Genomic DNA, 10,242 nt, shown 5'->3' on the forward strand with positions numbered 1-10,242 from the left:
GAGAGGTGGAGTGTCCCGTCCTCACCGCGGGCCGAGAGACCCTGACGTGTGTGTGTGATCGGCGCTGATCCTTTGGGCGTCGTGAGGTGTTAAGGGTTGGGATGAGCTCAGAGAGCATCCAGCCCCAACCCCTGCCCTGGGCAGGGACACCTCCCACCAGAGCAGGTTGCTCAAGGCTTTCGCCAACCTGGCTTTAAACAGTGCCAGGATTGAACCATCCACTACCTCCCTGGGCAACCTGCTTCAGTGTATTAACACCCTCACATTAAAAAACTTCTTCCTAATTCCCCCTTTTCAATTTATACCTGATACTCCTTGTCCTGTCACTGTAGTTCCTAAGAGAGTCCCTCTACAGCTTCCCTGTAGCCCCTTCAGATACCGGCACACAACCTTCTCCAGGCTGAACAGCTCCAACTCTCTCAGCCTATCCTCATAGCAAAGGTGCTCCACTCCTCAGCTTTGTGGCCTCCTCTGGACTTGCTCCAACAGTTCCATGTCCTTCTGCTGTTGGAAGCACCAGAGCTGTGTGCAGCACTCCAAGTGGTGTCTCACCAAAGCACTGCAGAATGGGAGAATCACTTCCTTTGACCTGCTGCCCACACTCCTTTGGATGCAGCTCAGGATTCAGATGTGTTTCATGAGTCAAGGTTGCTCTCTCACATTGATTGCACCCTATGGCATCAGCAGTGCTGTCACTGTTGGGTGCTGTGCATGGTTGTCTGCTGAGCATCCTGCTGCCTTACCTGTGGGAGAGATAGGCTGTAAGTTACAAGGATGAAACTCCTCATACAGGTTTTTGAGTCTGTCTTGATTTGGAGTTTGGGATAAAAAGATAACAGCCCTTGTATGGATGATGCTGTTTATTTGTCCACTACAAAACATGCCCAGAGCAAACAGAAGAAAAGGATTAAGAGGAAGCTCATCAGGTGCAAAGTTTAATAGCAGCTATGACAGTTTGTAGCAGTTCTGGATCTGTCATAGTGCCTTGTTGGAGGAGCTTTGCTGTTTAACTGGTTGACATTTGTAAGGATTGTTTTTGCTCAGGTTGTCAGCTTTAAACCCAGATAAAAGGATTCCAAGTGACTGAAGTGATTTGCTTTGTGTTTATTTGCCATTTCTTTAAAAAACAAAAGAAAAAAGTTGTGGTTCAGGACTGTAGCCAGGAATAACAAGTGTCTTTATGAATCTATTCATAGCTTAAAAGATGAGATCACGTCTGAGAAACTGTTTGGGGTGAAATTATGGATTACAGCAGGGCCACAAGAGAAGTTCAGTGCTGATGAGGTAAGGAGTCAATAATTGTTTGCAAATGGGTTATGCTTTAAAATTTGCTTCATGTGGAATAGAAAAGAACAACACTGCAGTAGTAATGCTTTAAATTGTGCAAACTGATCTGTGAGTGCTTTTCTCGTAGGATAAAGTTAGTTGTAAGCAATCATAATCATTTACCTTCCCCCACCTCACTATCACTTCCTGCAGTCTGGTGTGTAGATTCTTTCACACATGTGCTTTTTTCTGCCTCTTTGTTGTCTTCTAGTTTTCAGTTCTGAAGAAATTCCTGGAGGATGGAGGAGCCATCCTGGTGATGCTCAGGGAAGGTGGAGAGTCCAGGAATGGCACCAACATTAACTTTTTGTTAGAAGAATATGGGATCATTTTCAATAATGGTAATGGGGCTCACTAATACCTTCTGTTCATCTGTTTTATATCTTCTATTCAACTGTTTTTAGCAAAATCTGAAGAGCAGGTTCAGCCTTTGTAGATACAAGCCTTTTGGTCATAAAGATGTTTTTTTGTTTAAAGGGACATGGCAGGGTAATACTGGAGCATGGCAAGGGCTTTCCATGGCAGAGTACATGGACAATAACTTACCTATCTCCATTCCTTTGCTGTACTTGTAAGTTTTAATGGTATTTATTAACCTGAATTAATTCCAGTGACATTTATTGATTAAAGAGATTTCATTTAAGATATATGCATTTGCATTTTAATGGATTGAACCACTTCATGCTCACCTTGAATGTGGCACTTTTCTGCAGCAGACCAATCAAATATCATCCATTAGGTGAGACACTGGCACAGGTTGCCCAGGGAGGCTGTGGCTGCCCCAACCCTGGCAGTGTTCACTTGAGCAACCTGCTCTGGTGGGAGGTGTCCCTGCCCAGGGCAGGGGCTGGAGCAGGTCTAGAGAAGAGCAGTGAGGCTGGTGAAGGGACTCAAGCATAAGTGCTATGAGGAGAGGCTAAGGGAGTTGAGATTGTTTAGCCTGGAGAAGAGGAGGCTCAGGGGAGACCTTATCACCCTCTGCAACTCCCTGACAGGAGGTTGGAGTCAGGTGGGGGTTGGTCTCTTCTCCCAGGCAACCAGCAGCAGGACAAGAGGGCACAGACTCAAGCTCTGCCAGGGGAGGGTTAGGTTGGATATTAGGAAGAGATTTTTTACACAGAGAGTGATCAGACATTGGAATGTGCTGCCCAGGGAGGTGGTGGATTCACCATCCCTGGAGGTTTTTAAGACAAGACTGGGTGTGGCACTTAGTGCCATGGCCCAGTAACCACAGTAGGGTTGGACTTGATGATCTCTGAGGTCCATTCCAACCCTTAAATTTCTGTCATTCTGTGGTTAGGTTTCTGTGCTGCCAATGTGAAAAAAACCACCCAAGGCAACTGTGTCACAGTGTACATAAAATACTTCTAGGGTTTTGGGGATTTTTCTAGCTTATGCCTTTTTTTACATCAACAGGATTCCATTCGTCATGTGTTTGGAAGTTGTATAGAAAAATTGAAGCTGTAGGAACTGATACATGCTCTTGTACTGGATCATCCTTTTGCCTCTTCTGCTTTGCAGAAGGTGGACATGTGCTGATTTTTCATGTTTATCAGTGAGGGTTGATTTGAATTCTTTTGGGAGCCACAATGGCAGCTTTGTGGTGCTAGAAGCAAACACCCAGGGGATCCAAGAGCTGAACTCATTTTTCATTGCTGTGTCTAGCACACAGCTCAGCTAAGGTGTACATTTCTTGATCATTTCTTTTCTTTCTTGAAGATGCTGTAGTGAGAAATGTATATTACAAGTACTACCACCCAAAAGAGGCACTGATCTCTGATGGAGTTCTGAATAGGTAAATACTTGGGATATATAAATCTTTACAGGAAACTCTGTAATCTGTGTCCTTTTCAGTAAGTTTTGCTATTCAACACCCTATAGGGGAATCTGTGAAGCTGTAAGAAAAACAGTGCTGGAGACAACAGATGATGATGGAAGTGGACATGAGTCACAGTAAGTGTTCTCCTGTGAGGAAGCTGCTGTGAAGGTATTTAGCCTGAGAGTGAACAGGGTAGTGATTAGCAGCAGTACAGTGTGCTTATGTGGAGGTTTTCTAGTGTATCTCTTATGTAACCTTCTTAGGTTATGTCTGGAAAGGAGAATGTGTTTAGTAGTGCGTGATAACCACTGAAGGAGCAGGAGTGGTAGGTTTGGGAAGGAATTAGTGCTCTCATGTCACTAGTCTGAGGGTTTGAAGTTGATTAAACAATGTAAGTATGAATAACCTGTAGGCAGCAGGTGGTCTGGCTGAGGCATGAGCAACCCTACTTAGTATCAAACAGACTTGATCCAGGGTAAAATAAAGGAGTGAAAAGGTATTGAGAAGAACACAGCTTTTCTCTTAGTAACTATAAATGTGTTCTTCTCTGTAGTTAGTTTTTAGGCTCATAAATGTCATGTGGTTGATTATGAGGCAAATGAAAGTGTAAAAACATTTTATATAGTTAGTTTTCTTCCAGAATATATATTAATCTGTGAGTTAAATACCCCTCCCCTTCTCTCAGATACAGCAGGGTGCAAACAGAAATCAGGAATGTTCTTTGTTCCTTATTTAAGACAACTCATCAACCTGTAAAAACCTGTGGAGAGACTGAGGTGTGGTTACAGGGATCTGCACATTGGCAGGGCTCCTGGCATTGCACCACCAGTGCACAAGTGCAGTTTGCACTTTAGCCAGGCAGGATGAGTCTATTAGTGTCCACCCTGCCTGTTACGTACAGGTACTTACACAGAGTTTCTCTGTGTCCTGCAGAGCTCTCACTTTTGTGTATCCCTTTGGAGCCACCCTGAATGTGATGAAACCAGCAGTGGCAATTCTGTCCACAGGATCTGTTTGCTTCCCCCTCAACAGGCCTATTCTGGCTTTCTACCAGCATGAGGTAGGATCCTGCACACCCTGCATTTCTCCCTGCCCCACACAAACGTTGTGAGTGTATCTTCTGGGAGTATTTACAAACCCTCTTCAGGTTTTGATGCATCTGCAAACTCCAGATGAACCTAGTGACTCCTGCCTGTTCTTATGGCAACCTTCTTTGCATGGGGTTCAGAGGAGGATTGATTAATGGTCAGCAAAGATTTATTTGACAGATGAAGATGTTTAGTTTTTCTTTAAAGTTTGGGGGTTCCCCCCACTGTTTTAGTGATCATTTAGTAAGGAAGTTTACTGTTAGCTTCATAAATAGGTGATACAAAGGAAGAGACCTTGGAACCAGTAGATATTTTATGTTATCTTACCCCTCCAACTCTGTTAATTCATAAAAATAAATTCAGAAATCTAATAGTAGGTGATGGGTACAAACAAAGGATTGATATTGTTAATGAATGTGAACCAGCTAACACATTTTTAACTATGTATCTGAATATCTTATTGTGGTTTGTTGATATCTTCATGAGGAGGGAGATTTTTATTTTCCTGAGGATTCCCAACTTCACCTCTCATTTTGTGGCTGAAACAAAGTCCATCAATCAAAGACAAAACAGCAGCATGAAGTGAACTTACAAGTACACTTACTGCTTGCATTTTATCTGCAGCTGTCAGAGTAAGATATCCCAAGGGAGAAACTTGGTAGGAGGAAAACAAGATCTCTCGGAGTGAAATAGAGATATGGGAAAGAATAGCAACAGAAAATGAAAGGATGGAAAGTAAGAGCAGAGGATCTAACCAGTTCTGCTGTTGTGGGTAAAGCAAGTAGAATTAGGTTAAAACTTAACAAAATATACAAAACATGGAGTATGAAACATCCAGAATTTGTTAAACAAACTGGAGCTGTGTTTGCTGTATCTTCAAATGCATTGCAGCAGTATCTGTGGTTATATTATGGTCTGAGTTTCACAGTTGGTTCAGGGAGCACTCCAGGGATTCTTTGAAAACTTCTTATTTCTCATGTATGTCCTTATGGAAGGATTAAGGGATAATCTTAGAGTATTCCAAGATGTTTCATGAATACATTTACTTTAGCTTGATTAGAATATAATGACCTTCATATTTTGCATTTTATCTTACAAATACTAGAATTTCCACACTCTTCTCTCCTTAGCTGAGATGAACATGTGCTGTATTGACACACATGTGCTGTATTGGCCTCTAGACTGACATTCTGAACACCAAGGAATGGGTTGCAGAAGGTTAATACTGCATCCATGACACTTCTTTTTTACTTAATTGGAAAAAACCCGAATGTTCTTTTTCTGGAACAGTAACCTAAATGCAGCTATTGTTGATTACATTCTCTGGTTTTGGTTTTTTTTATTGCCAGCCAGTTGTCTGCCTTCTCTTATGAAATGCAGATCAGTATTTCCAATACATTTATGAGCCTTAAGAGCACATACAGCTATAATGCTGCAATGCTCTTGTGAGTATGCCAAGTTTGGAACTGCTTTTGCCACTGCTTATTCCAAAGTTCCTTTTTCCTTTAAATCACTTTGTTATGAGCATTAACAATTAGCTCTAAAACTGTGATTTGGAAGGAATTTTTGCTAAATTGTGTTCTTTGTCAATAGAGTCAAGGTGGAAAGATGGCAGCACTGGGATCTTCCCACATGTTCAGTGATCAATATTTAGATAAAGAAGAAAATGGTAAGATCATGGTAAGTTGGGTGGGTTTTGGGTTGGGTTTTTAAATCTTAAAAACACCTTAGTGGATCTTCAGAGCATTCCAAAGCTCTTTCAGTAGCTTGAGTGAGACAGCTCTGAAATGTATGGAGATTCTAACCCAATGCTAACAGATACTCTTTGATTTATGATCCATTTTTTCTTCTTTTTCATGGTATGTTATTTAATAGATCTAATATGAATGTTTAGGCATTATATAAGATTACTTGGACCCTCCTGAAAGGAAGTTTTGTCTTTCTCCAGGATGTGCTTTTCCAGTGGCTCACAACGTCAGACGTCCACTTACACCAGATGGATATGGAGGACCCTGAGGTAAGAGAGATCCTTCACAAGGAGGGAGATGATACTGTGCTCTAGCAGCACCAGTTTTGGCAAACCATGTATTTAGCACAGAAAGGTTAACAGCCAGGTGGGTGCTGCTGTGGTTGCAGAAACTTTAGTCAAGGTTTTAAGATTGAGTAGACAGTTTGCCTAGGTGTGAAAAATAAAGGTATCTCTCAGGCCTGGATTGGTCTTCATTATCAGATTTAATTTGTGAAAGACTCTTTCCAATTTGCCCATGTTTATGAGATCATTTGCTGCTCCAGAGTAATCAGTTTGCACTTCACTCTGACCCTGAGACAAGAGGAATGTGCATGAAGTGAAGGCAGATTTTCTGTGTATGAGAAAGCATCAACCCGTGTGTCAATTTTAGTTGGTTTTTTTAACTGATGGATACAAATGCCATTGTTATCTGGAAATATCCTGTGTTATGAAATTGTGTACTCTGTGTGCATAAAAGAACAAGAGTCTTGCACAGCTGATTAGTGAGATGGCCCTTTTAATTTTAAAGGATTAACAGAAACCCAGATCCAAGGCCCATGTGGTGAGCAGCTTTGCAGCCAAGAGAACAGACTGTGCACAGTTCACTGATCTAGTGAGCTGCACTGCAAAGGGCCATACCTGGTAAACAGTGAAGCAGTCATTTCTAAATGAGATTTTAGGTGACACATAAACAAGAAAGAGACTGTGGGAATGGGTTGGTCTTTTAATATCCTAGGTGTGTGTTTCTGTGTGTTCAGATTTCAGACTATACTGTGCTCCCAGACACAGCTGCACTGTCTGAGCAGCTGCGAGTATGCCTGCAAGAAGGGGATGAGAACCCAAGAGACTTCACCAAGCTGTTTGATACATCCCTTTATCAGCTGGACAGAACTGCCCTCCCTGCAGTTATCAAGTCAGCAGCTGTGATTTATCTGTTTATTCCATTCTGTATTCTGCACTTTCTGTTTGTGCTTAACTGTGTCACCTTCAGAGCAGAGGTGCAGGCAGCATTCTGAATATGGATATATTCAGAGGGATTTGTACAGTGTGACAGTTTTTTCTTGCTTCTTGTCTTAGCTGTATCTTCTCACCTTGTTTTTTCTATTTTTTCTGACTGGTTCTGATTCAGTGCCCTGATACTTTTAGTAGAACTGTCTTCAATGACAGTGGGCACTTGCTGGAGTGATAACAGAGCTGGTCCTTTTTCCACTTGGAATTTACTGAAACTGCATTTCATTCACCTTTGCATTTCCCAGTAGTTGCGTCTTGAGATTTATCAGCTGCTCAGTTTTAACAGTTTTGTATCCTTGTATTTGTATATTTGCAGCTTTTCCTCTGTTACTCAGATCATATCTGAACACACTGAATAGTGACAGCTGAACACAGACATCCCATTTTTTTATGCTGAGTGTGCATAATGTTGAGCCTGCTCTTCCTAAAAATCCACTTCTACAGCAAGTGGAAATGGATGTTGTAGCATTTTTTTCTCCTCATACTTTGTCTTTTTCTGTGCTGCAGAGCTTATGAAGAACTGAATGTGAAACATGAACCCCTCCAACTCATTCAGCCTCAATTTGAGACTCCACTACCTGTCCTCCAGCCAGCTGTGAGTAGTCTCCTTGCTCATGCAGCACAGGGAGAACCCTTCTCCATGAAGGTTGGACTTGATGATCTGGGAGGTTTTTTCCAACCTTAATGATTCTGTGGTTCTTCTGTTTCATGCAATACCTCTGGGTGCAACTGAAAGTAGTGTCTCATGCTGTTGTTTAAAAACACAAGTCCAAATTGTGGCAGAAGTGGTGACTGTATGAAACAGAAAATACTCTTACCAGAACTGTTGGGAAGATGTTTCCAAGGTGAGCTGTTATGCTGAGCTTAGTTCCTCAGCTATCTCAGCCATCACCTGGATGTCATGGAGCAGAACTGAACCTGCAAGTGCAGAATGTCTTATTGTGTGCTGGGTGGTAATTCTGCCATACTTGTGACTAAACTCTTTTGGAATGTTCAGTTATTTTTACAAACTACTAATGGATTTTCTAACAAGGTGTCCCTTTGTGCTCTGCATGTTGGAGTTGCTTTTGGCTTTAGAATAGGTTTCTTCACGTCAAATCTAAGTCCAAAACTATTGTCTTAGAGATCTGTAAAGTGTAAGAAAAATAAGTTGCAATAAACCATGTTCATTCTTCTCTTCAAGGTTTTCCCACCTGTTTTCAGAGAATTGCCTCCTCCCCCTCTGGAGCTGTTTGACTTGGATGAAACCTTTTCCTCTGAGAAAGCTCGTCTTGCAGAGATCACAAACAAATGTGAGTGGAGCAGACTATTTGTTTACACGTTTATAAAGTCCAAATTTTTAGAGGAAAATTGTTGTTATATTTAATTTTACAACATGAAAACCCACTGCTCTCATCCTGATCCAAGAAACTGGAAGCCCTTGGAAACTGATAACATGACTTTATGTACCATCACATCATATTTTGTTTGTTACACAACGCTGTATAATGCTCCTGCCTGCTGTCTCCTGTATTGTGCATAAATTGCTTTGTGCACTCTTGCTGATTAATTTCACATTTCTTTATGCTTTGAAGCTAAAGAGTTAAGATTATTCTAACCACACTTAAGCCTAAACAAGATGAGAAGGTACAGCTGCAGGAATACATCATGGCTAGTCCACTAAGCTCAGTTATGGGATTCTGTGATTCTGTGAACCTCCCAGAATTCCAACAACAAGTGGAGATTCAGAACAGGTTTTTGCCCAGCTGCTTGGGATATGTGTGAGACTCAACTTCCTTCTTCCCTTGTGCTTGTTTAGGTACTGATGATGACCTGGAGTTTTATGTCCGGAAATGTGGTGATATCCTAGGAGTGACAAGTAAACTCCCAAAGGAGAAGCAAGATGCCAAATATATCCTGGAGTACATCTTCTTCCAAGTGGTTGAATTTAAGAAACTCAATCAGGTATGTTTAATACCAGAATGATAAGTGAGTATCATAGAATCAACCGGGTTGGAGAAGACCTCCAAGATCATTGAGTCCAACCCTACTGTGGTTACTAGACCATGGCACTAAGTGCCACATCCAGTCTCAGCTTGAAAACCTCCAGGGATGGTGAATCCCCCACCTCCCTGGGCAGCACATTCCAATGTCTGATCACTCTCTCTGTAAAAAATCTCTTCCTAATATCCAACCTAACCCTCCCCTGGCAGAGCTTTTGAGTCTGTGCCCTCTTGTCCTGCTGCGGGTTGCCTGGGAGAAGAGACCAACCCCCACCTGACTCCAACCTCCTGTCAGGGAGTTGCAGAGGGTGAGAAGGTCTCCCCTGAGCCTCCTCTTCTCCAGGCTAAACAATCTCAACTCCCTCAGCCTCTCCTCATGGCACTTGTGCTCCAGTCCCTTCACCAGCCTCACTGCTCTACTCTGGACCTGCTCCAGCACCTCAATGTCCCTCCTGAACTGAGAGGCCCAGAACTGAGCACAGGATTCAAGGTGTGGCCACACCAGAGTAGTTGGTAGTTGCAGCACTGAGGCTGATGTGTCTTTGTGGCAGCTCCACTTGTCTCAGGCAAGAGGTACAGTGATACAGCCCATGTGTTGTGCAATAAATTAGGGCAGTGAAGTGTGAGCCAGAATTCTTATGACTGTTAATCTGTATCAAATATGTAGTGCTTAATTTATTAAGCCTCTCATTTATTTTAATTGGAGGATTAGTGCATGCAAGTCTAGTTTGGTAATTTCAGCTGAAGCCAGTTGATGGCTGGTGCCTGAATGGAAGCAGAGTGCCCTCAGGAGTGCTCACAGCACTTGCTGCACTGCAGAAGTGAAACCAGTGTTGTTACAGGGGCAGGACTGTGCTGAAATCATTCTTCATAGAGACTCTGATGCTTCAAAGTCTGTTTGGAGCATATTGGCAGTTCAGCTGTTTGTGCTAACAAGTATTCCCTGTTTCTCAAATAGTCTAGTTAAGCCAAAAATGTGACAGTTCTATCCTATTGTTAAAATTCTGG

The 10,242-nt window shown here is 42.2% G+C and overlaps 1 protein-coding gene across 1 annotated transcript; it reads left to right on the top strand.

The window, feature by feature from the left end:
- Window positions 1-1,196: 1,196 nt before the first annotated feature.
- On the top strand, window positions 1,197-9,196 carry IFT52 (intraflagellar transport 52; the record flags this gene model as incomplete). Its single annotated transcript, XM_009077248.1, has 11 exons — window positions 1,197-1,284; window positions 1,538-1,667; window positions 3,046-3,121; window positions 3,208-3,279; window positions 4,079-4,205; window positions 5,827-5,913; window positions 6,182-6,250; window positions 7,000-7,154; window positions 7,760-7,847; window positions 8,436-8,544; window positions 9,051-9,196. Coding segments are annotated over 11 exons (1,147 nt in total), but the record flags the coding sequence as incomplete, so codon positions are not given.
- Window positions 9,197-10,242: the final 1,046 nt, after the last annotated feature.

Source organism: Acanthisitta chloris, unplaced genomic scaffold (assembly GCF_000695815.1).
Source record: "Acanthisitta chloris isolate BGI_N310 unplaced genomic scaffold, ASM69581v1 scaffold30506, whole genome shotgun sequence".
Taxonomy (NCBI): domain Eukaryota; kingdom Metazoa; phylum Chordata; class Aves; order Passeriformes; family Acanthisittidae; genus Acanthisitta; species Acanthisitta chloris.